This window comes from Vombatus ursinus, unplaced genomic scaffold (genome assembly GCF_900497805.2).
Source record: "Vombatus ursinus unplaced genomic scaffold, bare-nosed wombat genome assembly UNPS02014821.1, whole genome shotgun sequence".
Lineage (NCBI taxonomy): Eukaryota > Metazoa > Chordata > Mammalia > Diprotodontia > Vombatidae > Vombatus > Vombatus ursinus.
Window position 1 is genome coordinate 33796114 of NW_020954599.1, and position 21280 is coordinate 33817393.

General features: G+C 37.9%; 1 protein-coding gene across 2 annotated transcripts in view; it reads right to left on the reverse strand.

Moving 5' to 3' along the window:
* Window positions 1-21280, reverse strand: part of LOC114024545 (teneurin-3) — a 440254-nt gene that overhangs the window by 14006 nt on the left and 404968 nt on the right. For both annotated transcript variants that reach the window (XM_027837581.1, XM_027837579.1), the window contains 2 exons: window positions 9723-9898; window positions 8771-9006 (listed from right to left, as the gene is read on the reverse strand). In XM_027837581.1, coding sequence (XP_027693382.1) covers window positions 8771-9006; window positions 9723-9898 — 412 coding nt within the window. The remainder of the gene's footprint in view (window positions 1-8770; window positions 9007-9722; window positions 9899-21280) is intronic.

The window sequence follows — 21280 nt, forward strand, 5'->3', positions numbered from 1 at the left end:
ATGGTCAAGGTTTAAGTTCAGAGGGAACTTAATGCTCTGGTGGCAAAGTGCTCTGAGAGAATTGGGAAAAAAAAAGTAACCTCCTTGAGCAGCACAAGAACACAGAGAAGGGACAGCCTTGGAGTTGGAATTAGGAGATTTTCATCTTTCCAATCCTGTATCTCAAGGCATAGCTCAAATCCCACCCCCTCTAAAAAGACTTCCCTGATGACTCTAGCCTCTCTCTACCTTTTCTAAATTTCTTCAGCAGTTATTTATTTTATTATTATTATTGATTTGGTAATTAACTGATGCCTTTGATTGTTGTCTGGAACCGTTACTACATATTTTGTTGCTTAATTAATCTCTTCAGTTAATTTGACAGCTGCTTCAAGGCAAGCCCTGTGCATCACTCTTACAGTGTCAGATAGTAGATACCCAAATATTTATTGATAAGAGATGGCATGGGAAAAATAATGGCTTGGAATTCAACAAATCTAGGCTGTAGTCTTAACTCCACCACTAATCAACTGTGCTGTTTGGGCAGCAAAGAAATGGATCTGGTCCCCGGCTTCCTCATTGGTAAAATGAGGATGTTCATCCTTTCAGCTCTAACGTTCTTTGATTTTGATTTGCTTCGATTCTAAAGCAGTCAATTATTTGGACTTTCCGTGGTTCCATCCTGGCATGAGAAAATGGTTGCAGAGACTGTAGGCCCCTTCCTCTAAGTTACATTAAAAAGGAACTAATAAAACTCATGAAAACAGATAGCAATAAATGACATAAATTTGGTTTCAAGACTGTATTAAATTGAGTTGGCAGGCTTGTGTTCTCCAAACCATATCTACACAAAGCTTTTAGTAGCTTCAGAAAAGATTTTAATACTGGCTTTTGTGTTTCTCATTTAATGCTTTTTAGAAACTGCATTCTTCGACTTTGCCCCTTTCTTTCTTCTCCCTTAGGTGATACAACACTTAACTGGCTTGCCATGAATCACTACAGCTTTTCATGTACAATGCTGATCATTGTTATTTTCCCATCTGTTTTCATTTTCTTGTCTCCCCCCTCCCTAGCCCAATCTGTTTCCTCAGTTTTCATTTGTTTTTCAATTCTCTTTGGTTTTCTCTTATTCCACTTTATCTTTGCAGATGCTTCCTCTATTCAGAACTCAACTGGTTAGGATTTCAGAAGATCCCTAGATTTGGTATCACAGTGGTTTAGGGGAGAAAGACCTAGGAAATGTTCACTGCCAAGGGGATGACTTCAGTACATTTTATTTTATTTTGACACTAATAACCTTTAGAGAGGAAGCATGGTATTTTGGGGGTCAGAAGCCCTAGGTTCAAATCTCAACTCTGCCACTTACTAGGCAAGTCCCCCCAATAAAATGGATGCATTCTGCTTCTCAGTAACTTCGTAGGGAAAGCACTTTGTAAAGTGCTGTTCAAATGACAGTTAATACCTTCCTGTTAGTATAACCTGTTGCTGGCTTCTGTCCCACCTGTTCTGTCTGTGCCTGTGCCCACACACCACCTAAACAAGAAAAGAAGTGCAGCATGTGGTTAATCTTGCTGACCATGCTGTCCGCTTCCCCAAACATGTGGGCTTTTGGAAGCATATGGATATTTGGTATCATGTAGACAAAACATCTGGATGGCTGTCTGAATTCTTCCCTTTTATCCAGATGGTGGGGACTTGGTGCAGACACAGAATGCATACATGTTTTCTTTTATCCTCTTTCAAGTTGATGTAATAAGGAAAGAATTAGAAGGTACCCTTGTCTTTTCTCACATTCCTACCACAAGCCTGGGATTTAGACAAAAATTCCCACTGCTTTGAGACCCCCACCCTCTGTGTTTTCCAGCAGGCATCATTTCATGGAGGATTAATGGATCAGAGCTTTTCTTCCTGCCCCTGCCCCTCTGCATTCCTTTCTCTGGGCATTACAAGCAGTAGGCAAAATACTAGACATGCCTATATTCTAGGACAGGCTTCTCCTGAACTGCTGCTTTAAGGAATCAAATAACTTCCCATTAGTTTATTTTCAATGTCAAAAAATCCATTCAGGTCAGAAACTCAGTCTGAATATTTTTAGGGTGAATTAAAAACCAAAAATGTTGTTGCTGCCACATGCTTAAATAATGGACCACAGAAAATTCTTTTAATGCAGTTCTTTAAGGTAGGGCTGAACATATCACGATTTTTAGATCATGGCTGTCATGGGTGAATTCAAACCAACTCTTAGATGGCATGAGGCTAATTCTAACACAGTGAGGAAGGTAGGGACAGGTGTCACATAATTCCCTCTGATTAACTGTGAAACAGATATAGAAAGGTAGCGACTGTGTGTGTTTGCACGTGTGTGTGTGTGTGTGTGAGAGAGAGAGAGAGAGCACGTGCAAGCAAAGCATGCAGGGTAGGTTGTGGGAGGGTACTAGAATCAGGAAAGCATAGTTCTGCTGACAACATTGTAAAAGAGAAACATGTCCTGGTCCCCTCTTAAGCAAATCAATTTGGTACGGGTGGGTCAGTGGCAATCCTGGTCTAGAATGTGCAAGTGGTCAACATGTCTGTATCCTATCATAATTCACATATACCTTTTATAATCATTATATACCTAGCTCTATGTTTTTATCAGAATATTTAGTTTTTCAAATATAATTTTTTGGGTGTTTTTCAAATACTAAAGTTCTTTTTTTTTTAAGTGCCTGCATTCTGTAACAGTTTCTAAGGTGAATATGGTTATTTAATGCTATATATTTTCTTTGATTTGGCTCAAAGAAAGTGCTGGATTATCAGTTCTGACAAAAATAAACATACAAAGTATTAGTCGTGTTGGTGTCAGACAAAGAAAAACAACTTCTACCCAATGTGTATTTTATGCAAATATTTTTATTTCTGAAAATTTGGCTATAAAACTGTGTTAAGGTATCTAAAGACCACTACTTGGAAGAAGGATTAGACTTACTCTCCTTAATCTTGAAAGGTAGAACTAGGAGCAGTTGGCTCAATGTAAGGATACGTTTCTTAACAGCTAGAGCTGTACAAAAATGGAGTGGACCGCCTCTGGAAGTAAGAGGGTCTCCAGAGTGAAGCACACAGAAGGAGCTTAGAAAATTTTCTTTCTTTTGTTAACTTAGAAAAGCATACATAAAGAGGTATGCCAGCAGTTAGTGGGGGAGGGAGGAGGAATGCTCTCCCAGGGAATGTTGGCATACTCAGCCCATACTTCTCCATCACTAGGAGTCTTTAACCAGGGGCTGGATGATTATTTGTTGGGAGTGTATCCTGTTCAGGTTATATTAGATGATCGCTGAGGTCTCACAGTGTAGAATGGTTATTAAGGAATCACTTATTTTTTATTCTTCTTATGCTTTCCCTGCACCCTATGATTCCACTTTCTTTTTACTGTTTTCTGATTGAAAATTCTCATTTTCTAATATATTTTCTTTCAACTGACTTGTCTATAAAAAACAAAACCAAACCATTTCTCCTTTTCCCATTGCTACTTTACCAATCCTAGTGTTTTTTCTATTAAAAAAAGAGAATGGATAGAAAAGGGAGAAAATGGATAGAAAAGGGAGAAAAACTCTTCTTAAAGCATTTTTTCCAGTTCATTAGTTTAAAAAAAACATGCCAAGTACTATTTTTGAATAAGACTAGTTTTAAATTTTTTTCTTTTTCTGGATTAATTTTGGTTCTCCCTTTGATATTTTACTTTCTGTGCTGTCGTTAATTTCTCTTTTATTGCTTTTCTATAGGCAGAAAAAGCATGGTACACTAGTCAAATGATTCCAAGCATACTGTACTATTCACTTCAAGACAACTATTCTCCTGGACTTGATTTTGATTCTGAATAAGTCATACAGTGAGATAGAGACAGCAAAAACATGGTTATAGTGTTGAATTTAGATCTGAATTTAAGCAAGGTTGTGCCTTTAGTCAATTTAAAGTTAGTAACTCAAAAGCCAACCAGAAGGTCTTTCTTAGTGGAAGAAAAATAATGAGAGGTAGAAAAAAAGGAAATGTGGTTTGGGCCAAAAGTTGGCTGTGGATGGGGATGATGTCAGGTCTCATTTGTGTTGATGATGCTGTATCCAGTGTCTACCTCCTTTTTGTCTCTTTCTTTGCCTTACTACATTTCAGTTCAATTCTTAATCCAAATTCCCATGTCAGCACTTCCTCTCTTGACTTCCTTTCTTATTCCCTTTACAGGATTGAAATTAGTAGTCAAAGCCAGCACATCCAATCTTATCTTGAAAATAAGAAACCCTCCCTTGTGATCTTTGCATTGTCTATGTGAGAGCAATCAAATGGAGCAATCGAGTGTATCAGATGGAAACCTCCTCTCAGTGTGAGTGAACGGGCCGTTTAAAATCGTATGTTTCCTGAGAAGTCTTGCTGAGGCATCCTGCTTCTGCTATTTAAAAAGAAGCCAACATCCATGCCTCTATACACTGTCTGTTTTCTCCCTGAAGTGGAGAGAACTCCCATAATTTGGACACAGGCAAAGAGAAATGGCCGTTCAAATTCAATTCTCCTTAAGGTCATACTTCTTGGAGGTTTATGTAGTTTTCTTCTTCATTTTTCTTGATATCAAGAAAAGAGATAACCAAAGGTGGGTGGCAGTTGGGATTAATAGAATGATAGAACCAATCAAACCCCTGCAAAATGCTGGCGATACATGTACAAAAAATGAAATAATCCCTATTTTCAAGAGAAGGTAGAACTACTCAAATCTTACATTGCTCTAGGTTCTAGTACAGTAGCTGGCACATATTAGATACTGAAAAATCTTTGTTGATTTTTTTTTACTCTACTAAAAAGCATAACCTTTAAACTTGGAAATAATGAACACAATTTGTTAACAGGGAATGCCAGTGATAAGATAGGAAGAAAGTACATAGTGGCTTCCACCTATTTCAGATCATCAAGCCCAAATGAATTACACCTCAGTAACAGAAGAAATATCAAGTGTTATTGGTGAACTTTTGATGATCTTGAAAAGAGTATGGCAAACACGAGAGGGGTCAAAGGACTGAAGAGAGGAAAATCTTGTCTTTGTTTTTTAAAAGGGGAGGAAATCGAATTATTCAAACTATGGATAAATGAGCTTTGAATTCTCTTCCTGGAAAAAATCTTGATTTAAAGAGATGGTTGATGAATACTCGCGGGGGAAAAAAAGCAAAAGCAGTCACCACTCCGTGCTAACGTGGCTCCATTAAAAAATAATCCATTCTCTAGGCACATGGTACTTGAATTTCTGCTAGGCATTTGCCAATCTTTTACTTTAGCTATTAGCTGTGGACAAAATGGAGGGACATAAGTACATCCAGGTGAGGTTGAAACTAGTTGAATGACCAATTTCAAAAAAAAAAAAAGGTGATTAATAATGATTAAGATATCAACCCAGGAGGGAGTTCCCTGATGGAGTTCCAGAGGGATCTTTCCTAAACCATTCTCTGTTCAACATTCTTACCAGTAGCAGAAGAAAGTATAGATATCATGTTTATGAAATCTAGTGGATTGCTACCATCTTGGCTTACATAATCAGGATACAAAAAGACCTCAACATGCTAGAACAGTGAATTTATTAGGAAGAAGTTATTTTGTAGGGATAAGTATGAATTCCTAGTCTTGGGCACAAAATTTCAAATGGACAAATACAGAATAGTAAAGCATATCAAAAGAATAGTTCCACATAAAAAAATACCTGGAGGTTCTTATAGACTGAGAGCAATATGAGTAAACACTCTGATGTTGCCTCTAATACCAGGACTTCAGACTAGAAGCAGGGTGGACAGAAATGAGGGAGGTTATAATCTACTGTATTCTTCCCTAGTAATACCACATCTAAAGAGTTGTTTGGTTTTTGGCAAAACACTTTAGGAAGGACATCGCAAGGTGGAGTGTATCCAGAGAAGGGTAATCGGTTATTAAAGGGACTTGAAACCATTCCATAAGAAGAGCAGTCAAAGGTACTGGGGGATTGGGCAGGAAGAAGACTAAGGGAGGGATAGGTTGAGTTAGAGATAACTATTGTTGTGACATGGGACTGGAGCCCAGGAGAAACTAGGGCTAGATGTGTAAACCTAGGAGTCATCTGCATAGAGATGACAGTTTAACACATGATCATTAATGAGACCCCCTAGAAGAAAGTGTAAAGAGAAAGGGGTGCGGGATGGTATCAATTGCTAGAGAGGGCAGGGCCTTGCTGATGATCTAGCATGACTTGGACAGGGAGTGCATATCCCCATCATAGGCTCAGTCAGCTGCTTCTCTTTTGGAGAAAGATGATTCCTGGAGATACTTGTCTCCATCAGGGTATAAGAATGAAAATAAGGTCAGATAAGACCTGAACTTGGAGAAGAAACAAATAGAGAAAAGAAGTAGTTCACAGCCATTGGCGTAAAGCATCATTCCCATCATGCCCTTCATGAGAGGGTCAATAACCAGAACACACCTCCAGTAGACAGTGAAGACTCGAGTCTTCTCCAGAGATAGAGTAGATACAGAGCTGGCCTAGGAACCAGGGAGTCCTAAGGTCAAGTCCTTGACACTGGGCAAGTCTGTAATCTCTCAGTACTCCAGGAATCTCTCTAAGACTGGAAATTGCAGAGCTACCAACCTGTACTAATGCAGTAACGTAGAGGAATACTACTCACCTGGAATTCCTTATACAACAAAATCACAGGGCTAATGCCTGACCCTGTTTCCTACTCCAATAGTGTCAAATTTAGGATTGCAGAAGTCTATATATTGACTTAGACATTGACAAGTTAACATTATCTATGTTGTATTTTTATTTATTTTGTTAAACATTTACCAATTACGTCTTAATTTTTTAATTAAATGTGTTAGATTGTAAGCTCCTTGAGGGCAGGGATTGTTTTCTGCCTCTTTTTGTATCCCCAACATAGTGCCTGGCCCAGAGTAGATGCTTAATAAATGTTTATTGATCGACTAATTAATCTCCTTTGGGCTTCTTTCACACTTCTGCCCTACTCTATTCAAAGAACCACATTAGATGGTATGGGGATTTCAATAGTATCATGTCCAGCAGCTCTGGCATTACTTCCCCTTCAAAGTTTTCCTTGACAACTTGAGAGGAAAGGATTACTTCTTCAGAATTTTACTAATGCACTTAATCAGATATTTCTTTTGTCCCTATCACATTCTACCTTTCCTAATCCTTGTTAACATACTGTACACAAATATTTCTTGTAGACTGTGAACTCTTTTAGGACTGGGGCTATGGGGTTTTTAATTTTTTTTAAACCATTTTAGCACTGTGACTCAGTGGGGCTTTTTTTGAATATTGGTTGAATGAACAAATGACCCAAGTCCTTTAGTCCGAAGAACTTTCTTTCTTAGAGGGTAGATGAATGAGAAGGGAGATGTTAAGATTCTGATATACCATTTTTTGTCAACAGTGAACCAACCCCAGTGCCAACTGTTCTGCCAACTGTTGATGGATGACCATTAGCAAACACCTTGAAAAAATGGCATCCCTGCCACCATTTTGCCTCACTTCTTCTTTTAGTTTCTTGTAAATAGCTGGTGACAGAGTTGGGTAGATATTGTTGCACCCTGAGGGACTGCCAAGGTAAATAATTGTTACTGTGGGTATGAGAAAAAACATAAACTTTTGGGGAGCCAAAAATAAACAGGCATTAAAAGCCACCTTTTATGTTCTGGTTTCTCTCCCTTGATTGTAATGACTTTGCACAAAATGGCAAGTGATGTAATACTAGTCAGGAAAAACTGTCTAAAGTTATTCACCTTTATTTGATAAACTACAGCGTATTTACTAATAGAATGAATGAATCAGGTTCAATTCTAATAACTCAGATGTCTGTTGTGGTCCTAAGGTGGTCTCCTGGCAACCTAGTTTCGAGTACTTAATCTATGTTGTCTTTACCAAATAGCTGTCATAAATCATAGTTTGCCTGCTAGATATATTTGGCCTACTATAGGATAGGGAGGGGAAAGAAAGTGCCTTGCAAAATTGTGAAGGTACAGGTAGCAGAACATTTTACAAAAAAAAAAATCAATTATGCCATCGAGATCAGAAATAGGAATTACCAGAGTATTTCTCAGAACAATAATAAAAATAGGGGGTCCCATTAATAATACAGAAGCAGTAGTTAGGGTCTGAATATGGCAATCTATAGTTGATTCAAGGTCTATGTTAGGAGAACTGGGAGGGGGTGGAGGAGAAGCCAAATGAGAAGAGAGAAGTCACCTTCAAGTCAAGTGCAGTAGAAGTTCATTTAACCCTTTTGTGTATTATCACTTGGGTCCTTCTCAGTGCTACCTTTATAAGGCTTGGACCTGCTTTCATATTAAAGCCAATTCTTTTATCTTTACCTCCTTAATGTGAGGGAGTCAGCCCTGGCCAGGGTAGCAGGGTTCGAAGAAGAGAAGCCATGATATTGTTGTGATGTTAATTAGAAGCCTAAACTGTCTTGTTCAACCAATTAGTCTAATTACTCATTAGTGGCTAAGTTGGATTTACAGTGGATTAATTTCTTTGTGATATCACCGGAGGTCTTTAATGGTGAAGGCTGCCCCAGGAAGGGAAACTTTCAGCCTTGGCAACCGCTTTCCCTTATGGATTTTCAAGCATAAAATATTTTCTGAAAAAATTAACTTAAACTATATCAGAAATAGCAAGCAGCTTTGGTAGCTCTGGCAGGCTTAGCCCAGTAGTGGTCCAAGGTAATTCTCATGCCCATTGGCCACCTGCGCATGGGAAGGATTAGGAAGGTCCTCTTGAATGTTTACTTACCCTAAGCTTTCGACCAAAGACATTGACTTTTCCTTGGGCTTGCTCTTTTCGGAATCTCCACTCCACTAAATTCTGGCCATTCTCTCCAGGGAGAGTCATGTTTCTTTTAGCCACTGTTGGGTTGGCTGTGCCAGCGAGAACATGTGGCTCTGTTTGGTAGTGTGAGTCTAGGCCACTGGCATAGATAATTCTCAGGGAGCCGTCATAACCAATCTGGTAGCTGTTTCTTAACTGATCTGAAAAAGCAATGAAGCAGAAATGTATAAACCACGGATGTGGAATAAACATCTGGAATGTTGTGCAATTAAAAATGATACAATTCTTCGAATGATCTGCATTTGTAAGTAAAACATCTTTAATAATGCCTTTTTAGAAAATAACTTAAACAGTTTTTCCCTTATTGTTTCCTGCTATAAAAATTTTGCCTGAGTATAAAGACACTATATCGGTGTTTAAAATACTCAATCCTTCTCCATTCCTGGGGCTTCCCCTCCTCCCCGCCTTACTGTTTTTATGTTTAATATAATGTGAGATTATCCTTTATGATATGGGTAGCACAATCAACAAGATGTTGTTTTTGGGGGGCTGGATGTATGTATACAATTCTCAATATATTTCCTTCCTTCAAGATTTTAGAAGATTTCTCCCCTCTCCTTAGTGTCATTAATTGGTTTAGCAAAAACGGTGTTACGTAAAAACAACATCATCATCATTCCTTGGCAAAAATGACCTAAATGAATGATTAACCAAATTAGGTTACAGGGGAGTTGTGTAACTTTCCAGGGAGTTTGATTATCATGTATTTATAGTGTTATTATGAAAGGGATGTTTTTTGGGGCAACCTTATTTCAAGTATGCTTGTATTCTTTGTAAAAGAAAAACCTCTTTTAAATGATGTTAATATTTTATTCCAACAAAACATAAAATTAGTTTATAATAATTTTTTTATTACCTTGAACCATGGTATAGAAAGAATCAATTGATGATAAATTTGAAGTAATGCTGACATCCTCCTCCCTGCTGGATGATTCAATGTCCACTGTAATAGCCTTGTCCATTTCTCCATGAAGGTTGGTGACCACTCCAGTTGGAAATGTCACATTTGTCAGACGGCCCTCACTGTCATAGCTAAAGGAAAGGCGGCACCTTTTTAGTATTTGACAGAAAAAAAGCCCAGGTTCCACTTACTTTACAAATATAATGAGCAGAAATTTGGTAGAATGTTTGTCTTTGTGCATGAGATATGCAGAGTGTGGACTTCAAACATGCTTTGAAGTAGTCAAAAACCTGTTTAACATATAGAAACCTCAATCAGGAGAGCAAGAGTAAACAGGATGGCTCTCTAGCTCAGCACATTCTTCTTTGAAGTGTGACCAAAATCTTACTGCACATCTAATTTGCCGTTTCAAAGGGAACATGTTTGCTAGTATTAAATTCCATAGCATTCTTCAGTCTTTTTATACTATCACACTAAGCTGAATTTACTATTATAGACTTTTTAAGAAAAAAAGGATTTACTATCTTCTGTCATCTTTGACAGTATATTGTGACCTTATAACTTTACATGTATAATAAGATGTATACACACTCACACATACATTATGTATGCAGACACATATATAAAATAGATGAAACATTTGAATAAATATACACATAGAAAACATCTTACTGATTCAAAGGTATCGTTCTATAAATTAATGGTATTTTATGGATCTTTTCATTATTTTTTGGTACATATCACTATAAATAACTAATTTTCATGTTTTTAATGATAATCTATACTGACATAAATTAATCTATACTGACATAAATATAGGTAGGTGATATCTTAATTAGGCAAAACTAAAGAAGTGTGATTTGATAATTTTTCTATTTATATGCTTAATGGTTTTAAGATACTAATTTGAAGAATTTTTTATTATTATGACCTTTATAAACATCAGCAAACATGAATATTTCCTTATACAAAGAAAAGAAAAATTTTATATATGTATGATGCCATGAATTTCAATTTATGTGCAGCTTGTTTTTTTTTTAAAGTATGTGTACATACATATAATTTAACATGGTAGTTGCACTACTGCCATATAAACTCTTTTGAATATCTTGCTGCCTTCTGTTGTCTATTTTAAAAATGCATCACTGATGCTCTTTCCTTTCTTTGTTTCATTGTTTTTTGAATTACTGTCATCCTAACATTTGCTTTCAAATTCTTAACCCCCAAGAAAAGCCCTCCCTTTTTAAGTACTTTTAAGCTAATTTTAAATTAAGACGTCTAAAATGTAAGGAAAGAGAATTTGAATTTTAAACATCTATTCTAAATATGGATTTGTTGAAATTACAGTTATTTGAAAGCATCTCCTGGTGTCATGATTTATGACAGTGCCAGGGAGAATTTTGTAAAAGGTGATTGTACTAGGGAAAGCAGAGAAATATAAAACCATGGCTAAAGAACAAGGGATTTAATTATGGCAACAACAAAAGTGTTCTAAAGTTTCGTGTACTAAAGTTCTAAAGTTTTTTAGCCTTAGAGACGAAAAGTACATCTGTACAACTACACATGTTTGACACTACAAAATGAAGCAGAGAATGGAAACAGATGCCTGTATAACCCAAGGCCAACTCCTGACTTGCCCAGGGTCACATAGTTAATAACTGAGGTGGGAAATGAATGTAAGTCTTCCTTTTCCAAGTTGCAGGGCTCTTTAACTATACCATACCATCTCTACTCATCAGTTATCTAGATGTCCCTGTGGAAGTTTTTATCTTAATTCTTCATTTTACTTTGGGGGTGCAGGTAGCACATATATTTTCCTGATGTATTGCTTAAGGTTCTGTGATAAGATTTGTAATGATTACTTTTACTGTCATCACTACTGTCTCATTAGAAGTAGGGGTGATCTAAGTATGTTTCATTGTAATTAAAGCCCTAGAAAAGTGATGATAGGAAAAATGAAAGTGGCAAAACAGGATTTAACAAGTATAGAATAATATCAATAGTGATATATTATTATAACAATAAGTTAATAGTAAGTTAAGTTGTTACACACTGAAGAAGTATTGGTTAAACTTCCCTTAGAGTAAAAAGAGGGAAAGAAAATAGGGAAGAATTTATTCTAGAAAGTATGACATGAGTAGAATCAGCAAGGGTGCATTTTTGCCACAGCTCCCTAGCACAACTCTTTCACAACAACTTAGAAAATGTTCCAGACCAAATTCTAAACAGGAAAGCAAAGAAAAGGTCATATTGAGTCATTTTTTTCCAGCCCAGGGCAACTTAGGAAGACAGACAGAGACATGACCTGGGGCAGAACATGGCCAGCTGCAGGTGGTGCAGCAGTGGGGATGAGGGATATCCAGGAACAGAGAGGGAGCTGAAACAGAAGTCTCAGGGCAGAAAAGGAACCCAGGAGACCCCTGAATTAGCACTGGGAAGAACAGGTGCTATCTGGCAGCATGTTGCCCTTTACCCAGTCCTGGGTCACAGACCCAGAGTGGAGAGGAACAATTCTGAGCGAGCAGGGCTTTACCTTAGTACTGTGCCCAAGAGCAGAGTGGCAACTCAGTTCTAAGACTTGGCCCAACATGTGAGTATACAGTGGAACAACCGGGATTGGAGACCAAGACCAAAGGGGAGTCACCGAGTCAGTTGTCCTGCTAAAGAACCTCCCATTGAAATAACAGTGACTTAGTCCAGCAGCATTCCATTTACACTCAACTATACACAAGCCAACAGATCCAACTCGTAGAGAACTCAGACCTGGAGGGCAGTGAGCAGACCACTCCCTGGATCACACCACATTGTAAGCACGTGCAGACCTACAGACTGAAAGCAGCAGCAGAACATGAAAGGAAAGAAGCTCAGACTCGACCTTCCCCTTTCTCCCCTGAAGTAGTCCGAAGTCAAGGAGCGGACTCAAAAAATGAGCAAACAAAAAACTCAACTATGACGAGCTACTACGGTGACAGGGAGGCTCTAGACTCAAACGCTGTAAACACAATGATCTGAAAACATCTATAATCAGATCTTCAAAGAACGTGTCGATTGCAGACAAGCCCAACAAGAATTCCTAGAAGAGTTAAGAAGCTAAACGATGGATTTTAAAAAGCAAATGAGAGCTATGGAAAAAAAGACAGGAAAAGAGAATTAACAGCTTGGTAAAAGAGACACAAAACCTTACTGAAGAAAATAACTCCTTGAAAATTAGAACTGGCCAAATGGAAGCTAATGGCTCCATGAGACATCAAGGAAAAAGAACGTCAAAAGACTGAAAAAATAGGAAAAAAACATGAAATGTCTTTGGAGAAACAACTAACCTGGAAAATATGTTGAGGAGAGATAATTTAAGAATCATTAGATGTCTTGAAACTCATGAACAACAAAAAAAGAGTGTAGACATCACAGTATAAGAAATTATAAAAGAAAACTACCCTGATATGTTAGAACCAGAAGGCAAAGTAGACATTCAAAGAATCTATCCATTACCTCTTGAAACTCTAAAATAAAACTCCTAGGAATATTGTAATCAAAATATAGCTCCCAGATCAAGCAGAAAGAAAGACTTCAAGTAGTGTGCAGCTACAGGCAGGATCATACAACATTTAGCCTTCCAGAAGGCAAAGGATGTAAGATCACAACCAAGAATAATCCTACCTAGCAAAACTGAGTATGATCTCAAGGGGGAAAAACAGACATTTGACGAAAAAGAAAACTTTGAATCATTCTTGATGAAAAGATCAGAGCTGATCTTTTGCATGATCACAAAGGAGAGGAAAAATGGTTCTCTTACATAAATGAAGCATCCAAGGAAGAGTTTATATAGTGGAGGAGGGCAGGCAACACTTGAATCTTACTCTCTTTTCAAATGGTTTCAAGGAGGAAAGAATAAACATACAGTTGGGTACAGAAACTTGGCTTATCCAATAGGAAAGTATAAACCAATATCCCTGATGAATATTGATGCAAAAATTGTAACTAAAACACTAGGAAGGCAAACATGACCAGGGTGGATTTATACCAGGAACGAAGGACTGGTTCAATATTAGAAAAACTATAAGCACAAGTGACTGTGTCAATAGCAAAAAGAACAAAAGTCATGATTATTTCAAAAGATGCAGAAGAAGTTTTGACTATAACACCTATTACTGTTAAAAACACTAGAAAGCACAGGAAAATGGAGCTTTCCTTAAAATAAGTATCTATCTGAAACCAAGAATAAGCATTATCTATAATGAGAGTAAGCTAGGAGCCTTTTAAAAATAAGATCAGGGTGAAACAAGAAAGTCTGTTATCAACATTATGATTCCATGTGGAACTAGAAATGCTAACTACAGCAATAAGACAAGAAAAAGAAATCGAAGGAATTAGAATAGGCAATGAGGAAACAAAGCTATCATTTTTTATAATATGATGGTATACTTAGAGAACCCTAGAAAATCAGTTTTTAAAAAAACTAGCCAAAACATTGCTGAATATAAAATAAATGCACATAAATCATTGGCATAGATAGGGATAGAAAGAGAAATACCATTTAAAATAATTGCAGACAGTATAAAATATGTGGGAGTCCACCTGCCAAGACACACACTGGAACTATATGAATACATTTATGAAACCTTCTTCACACAAATAAAGACATATCTAAATAACTGGAGAAATATTAATTACTCGTGGGTAAGCCAAGTCAGTATAATAAAAATGACAATACCACCTAAATTACTTTACTCAATCAGTGCCATACCAATCCCATTACCAAAGACTTACGTCATAGAGCTAGGAAAAAAAAAACACCCATAATTCATCTGTAGGAACAAAAGGTCAAGAATATTGAGGGAAGCAATGGGGAGAAAATGGGAAAGTAGGCAATCTAGCAGACCAGAATGCATATTAAATTATAAAGTTGTAATTGTCAAAAAAAATTGGTATGCCACTGTAAGTAGAGAAGTTAAACAGTAGAACAGATTAGGTATACTATATAGAAGCACAAAAGCACAGTAGCTTAACAGTTTGATAAAACCAAACATCTTAGCTACTGGAGCAAGAACTCACCTTTTGACAAAAACTATTGGTAAAACTGTAAAGCAGTCTGGCAGGAACTAGATACAGACCAGCTTTTATAGAACCTCCTTTCATGAGGGAATTTGTTCTGTAAAACTTGGACTCAGTCAAAGGGCTGTACTTGAGAACCTAGAGGGCCACGTGTGGCCTAAAGGCTGCAGGTTCCCCACCCCTGTTATAGACTGACATCTCACACCAGGATCAGCTCAAAATGGATACATTATTATTTAGACATAAAGGGTGATATCATAAGCAAATTAGTGAAGCCTGAAAGAAATTACTTGTAAGAGATATGGGTAGGGGAAGAGTTCATACCCTAAGAAGAATAGAGAGGTTCATAAAAGGTAAAATGGATAATCTTGATTAAATAAATTAAAAAGTCTTTTGCACAAACGAAACCAACGCAGGCCAAGTTAGAAGAAATGCAGGAAACTGGGATAAAATTTTTGCAGTGAGTTTCTCTGATAAAAGTCTGATTTCTTAAACATATCGGGAACTAAGTAAATTTTATAAAAATAAGAGCCATTTCCAAACTGATAAACAGTCAAAGGATATGAATATGCAGTTTTTAGAGGAAGAAATCAAAGTTATCAATAGCTATATGAAAAAATGTTCTTAATCTCTAATAATTAAAGAAATTAAAATGAAAATAACTGAAATACTACCTCACACCCATCAGATTGAGTAAGATGACAAAAAAGAAAATGACAAATGTTGAAAGGGATATAATAGGTATACTAATGCATTGTTGGTGGAGCTGTGAACTAGTCTATCCATTCTGGAAAGCAATTTGGAACTGTGTCCAAAGGTCTATGAAACTGTATACCTTTGACCCAGAGATACCACTACTAGACCTATACCCCAAAAAAATTAAAGAAAGAGGAAACAGACTCATATGTACAAAAAATATTTATTGCAGCTTTTTGTGGTGACAAAGAATTTGAAAGTGAGGTGATGTCCATTAACTGGAGAATAACTGAACAAGTTAGAGTACATGAATGTGATAGGATACTACTGTATTATAAGAAATGATGAAAGAGATGGATTCATAAAACCTGACTAGCCTTTTTTGAACTAAAGCAAAGTGAAGTGAGTAGAAACAGGAGGATGATTTATACAGTAACAGTAATATTGATATTTAACTTTGAAAGACTTAGTAACCCTGAGCAACACAATGTCCAACCAGAATTTCAAAGGACTCATTAAGAAATATACTATCCACCTCTAGATAGAGAACCGAAGGACAAGTATGACACAACTTTAAAGGGTTTGGTTAGTGATAGGGAGATTTCAAGTAAAACAAAAGTAAAGAAGATTCAGTAAGGAAGGGAAAGCCAGAAGTGAGAATTGAAAAGTAAAGAGAAGGAAATGCAGTAGAGAAGAAGTGGCACCTATATTGTGGTCAAATGACACACTGATTTGATTAATTCAGCAGAAAATAATGAGTCAAAACATTAAGCTGAAATGGCTAGAAAAAGGTTAGAGGGCAGGGAGGGGTGAGGACAGGATGTAGGGAAGAGAGATTGGAATGTGAGAGAGAATGCCAGAAAATAAATGTACCATGAATTTAATAAGCTTTTAAATACACCCAGTTGATTAGAGGCATAATTGGGAAGTCTAAAAAGATTTGATATTTTTTTCCTTAGATCTCATACACTGTTTTTGGAGAAACAATATAAACTAGCATTTATACAGTGCTTTGTTTTGTACTCTGCTTTACAAATATCTCATTTAATCCTCAAAACAACCCCAGGAGGTTGGCACTATTATTTTCCTAATTTTTATTGATGAGAAAACTGAACCAAGTAGAGGTTAAGTAACTTGCCCAGGGTCATACAGCTAATAAGTGTCTGAGAGGATTTGAACTCAGGTCTTTCAGCCTCCAGGTATGGCACTCTATCCGAAGAGTTACTCAGCATACCATATAACATGTCCGCACTGCCCTATACTATAAAATTGATCTAAAGAATTATGAATTAACAGTACCTACTCTAGCTTCTCTTTTTATCTTTTTGATCCCTGGGTAACTCAATATGTTTTTTCCTTGTGTAAAAAACTCCCCTGTTTTTTCTTCACTGTACAGGAATGGGATGTCCTAAAATAATAGGGAAGTTTGAAAAAAGGGAGGAGTAAGATAATGAGGAATAGGAATGTTGCTCAGGATGGTGAGATGAGGATGATGAAGGAGGAAAGGAAGGACTGCTTTTTTTTTTTTTTGGCTTTGTTATCTTTGGGCTGGGAAGTACAGTATAAAAATTGCTAATCTTGTGCTGTGTTCAGGGTAGTATCATGGCCAGAATTAGACTGTGGCACTTTGCCCTGATAAAACCACATCTGGAATACTGTGTTCAGTTTTAGAAAGGACACAGATAAGCAGAAGAGAATCCAGGGAAAGCAACTAGGATAGTGAGGGGCTTTGAGGTCCTGCCACATGAGGAGAGGCAGAAGAAATTTACTTGATGTCTGCATAACCTTGAACAAGTCGCATATCCCCAGGGGGTCATGATGCCCTCAAAGTAAATGAAGGTATTAGGCAACATGATGTTAAAGATCCCATTGGATTCCATGAAAGTGAGGATGTTTAGCTTGAACAAACGACGAGTTAATGGACATTCAATGGCTGTCTTCAAGCATTGGAAGGGCTCCTGAGAAAGAATGGGATTAGCTCTACCCTTCTTGGCCACAGAGGACAGAACTGGGAATGATGGTTAGAAATTGCCAAGAAGCAGATTTAGGCTAAATGAAAGGAAAAACTTGCTAACAATTAGGTCTGTCCCAAAATGGAATAGGATGTTCTAGGAAGTGTGGGTTCCCCCGCACTGGATTTAAAGCCTGGACGGCCATTTGTTGTGTAGATTGTAGAAAAGAGTTTTATTCAGGCATGCGCTACATCACATGGCCTCTCCAGTCCCTTGCAACTCCGAGATTAGGTCTTGAGTTTCTGTGACTCAACTAATTCATCCATCACCCTGTAGCCACCATAATAAAGAACCTCTCCAAACTTAGGTAGGCTGGTCCCTCAAAACAAAAGTTGATATATACAGTCTATTGCCAGGCCCACATTCTAAACCTTTCTAGCTTAGTAAGAGATTACACTCTGTTGACTCATCATTGGAGAATTGGGGAAATGGGGGCGGGCAGGGGTTCACTTCTGGTCATTCAAAGATTGAAGTGGGACTTCAGTTTCTGGCTAAGCACTGGGGTAACTACTTGCTTCAATTACTTTGCTGAAAATTATTTCACATAATTCCCCATCTTATGTTTTATTGCCTTCATTTTAAATAACTTTGCTTAAAAATGTATTTCAGGTCTATTTAATGGATGTGAGAATGAGAAAGGGTAGAAATTAAAGCACCCAAGAACACCTCATATAACAACTCTTAGAAATATGATCCATTGAAACAATTTCTTTCCTAAGGTTCCTCACCCATCCATCCTAAGCCCAACAGTTTCTTCAAAGAGAAAGCACAGTGTTATAGGGGTACTGAATTTGAAGTTAGAGGAGCTGTGTTTTTTGAATCCTGGTTCTGATACTATGTGACCCTGAGAGAGAACTACTTTCCCGGTTTAGGCCTCAGTTTTCTCATCTATAAAACAAGTAAGCCCAGACTACATATATCTCCAAACAATTCATCAATAAAGGTAGGGGAAATGTTTGACTTTTTGTAAAAAAAACCCAACAAAAAACAAAAAAAAAACCACCTTACTTCTGAGATTTCAGGGATTCCTTATTACTTTCTACCAAAGATGGGGGAAAAATCTTCCTACTACTGCTGCATAAGAATATTTTCTTAGTTCTTAAATTACATGAAGTTTCTTGTAGTCTTAAAAACCCTTAAATGTTATAAAATGCTTCACGTGGTACCTAATTATGAGATTTATAAGACCTAATGTTCTTTGCAGAGTCCTGTGAGTGGCTGTTCAGCATGTGGGTATTCTGGCATTTTTCTTTCTTTTTACAAATGGGTAAACTGAGGTATGAAATGTTAAGTGTCTGATTCAGGCTCTTCATGGGAATCGGTGACAGAACCATCACTGGAACTCCTGCAGCCTGACCTCTCTTCCTTTGCTAGATCAGAGCGCCTCACTGAAGGTGGAGAACCATACTCCATCTCTAGCTAGCCCTTTATGCCACCTGCAAGCACCGGACTGATTTGACTGCCCCACTGTCCCTGACCTGCCCTTTTCCAACCCTTCTGCTAGTTTAGATTTCCCGGAAAGGAAAACTTCATCTTTCTCATAGAAAAAGCATTTCTCCAACCTTTGACTCTCTTCTTTGTATGGCTTTCCCACAAATTCCATTTCATGCTGGGCAGGCATTTTATATCACAGGATGCTGAGCGCAGTGAGATACAGCACGCAATGTTGAGCATTCAAGCTGCAACCTATTACCATTGGGTTTTTTTGGAAGGAAAAATACAAGTAACCTTTGTAGGCAGCATAGTTAATGTGCTAGAGGTTTAAGTGAGGATTTTCTCTGCTCGACAGTTTTGGCTTCTGAAGATCTAAATTTGTGCCTTAAGAGAAGCAGCCTTAAGGAAGCCAAGCCACTAAGATGCTATTGAATCTCTGTACAAGGCAGTATGGGAGATGAAAAGTATAATGGCCAATAGAATGTAATCTCTGGAAGGGGAATAAGTTTCATTCTTGTCTTTCTATTCTAGTTCCTCTATGTGTTGAACAATCGCTTGTAAAATTGTCGAGCCATGATAGTTAAGCAGTTCATAATCCAACTGAGGAGAAAGCCCTCAGCTTGAAGCATCAACTTCTTTGTTATAAGGGATTGCTCTTCGGGAAGGGTTATAGGGGAAATCTGGGAGATGTAAGAACAAAAGGTATCAATACAGCCTATAAGAAAGAAAATGCATTATTGTTAAGACTCAATAAAAATGAAATAATCTACCCATAAAGCAGTACATACATAACAGTTATTATATACAAGATCGTATAGAAGTACAAGATGACTGTTACCCAGCAGGTGCTACAGGGATTCATAGGTGGGCTAAATCATTAAGGACTGGGGTGACTGGAGAAGCTTTTAGGGGAAGGGAGTGCTTTGCTGCTTACTATCTGTGTGACTGGGGAAGTCAACCTCTCTGCACCTCAGTTTCACAATTTGTAAAATGATCAGGCTGAACTAGGTGTTCCCTGCAGTCGTTCTAGTTCTCAGTTATCCCTGGGATCATAGATTGATAGTTGATGGGGTATTAGATACTGCCTAGTTCAACTGTCTCCTTTTATAGCACGGAGGCCCAGAGAGGTTACAAGTTGCTCAGAGAGGTCACACAGATTGAACCTGGGTTTTCCAAGTTCAAAGCCATTACTCTTTCTAATGCCTGTTGCAACTCCTATGCTCCTATAAGGTGAGATTTAAGCTTAGCCTTGAAGAATTTCAGTAAGCAGAGAGGCAGCAGGGGAAGGTAATATAGGAAATGGTAAATAGCATAAGGTGGGGATGTGCATGGTATAATCAGGGAGGAATAAGCAGGCTAACTTACTTATTGACAGAAGGGATGATGTGGGAGTTAAGAAGACTGGGCAGTTTGTGGGAAGTCTTTGAATGCCATAACATGGGCTTGGAAATCATCCTATTAGGGATAATAATAGCACCTACCCTCTGAGAGTGGGTGTGATGATCAAATGAAACAATATTTGTGAAACTTTTAGCATGGTTCCTAGCACAGAGGGGATGATTAATAACTCCCTTCCATCTTTCCTTCCTATTGGCAATGGGGAAAAACTGAAAAGTTTAGAGTCATAAGAGAGCAGTCATTTAGGAAGATTAACCTAGTGGGAGAGGCACAGTGACATGGAGTAGATACAGGGCTTTGGGTTCAAGCTCAGCGTCTGAGGCATGTGAGTTGTGTGACCCTGGGCAAGTCACTTACTTCTCAGACTCTCTCCTCTCTCGCCTTCTTAGTCCCTCCTTCCCTTTCCCCCCTTCCTGGATGACTCTCTAAGATTATGAATCGCATAATAGTTGATTTACTGTGTAGAGACAGTTTTCTCACTGGGGGTTCCCTACATTGGTGAAATCACAAGTTTTTGAAAAAATCCAGTAGAAATGTTCATGATAGATTAGAGCAGAGAAGGACCAAAGGCCAGAAAACCAATTAACAACCTCTAGCAAAAGTCACATGTGGGAGCAGCTAGGTGGCGCAATGGATAGAGCGCTGGCCCTGAAGTCAGGAGGACCTGAGTTCAAATCCGGCCTCAGACCAAACACTTGACACTTACTAGCTGTGTGACCCTGGGCAAGTCACTTAACCATAATTGCCTTAAAAAAAAGTCACTTGTGGGGCAATAAAGACTTTACCTAGAGAGGGAATTAAAAGGAAAGACTAGTGAGAGAGACATTCCTAATGGTTCACTGTGTGGTATGAATGTGGTAGACGAAGGGTGATGCGGTAGAGTCAGAGATGATTCCCAAGAACTTTCAGCATTGGCAGGCT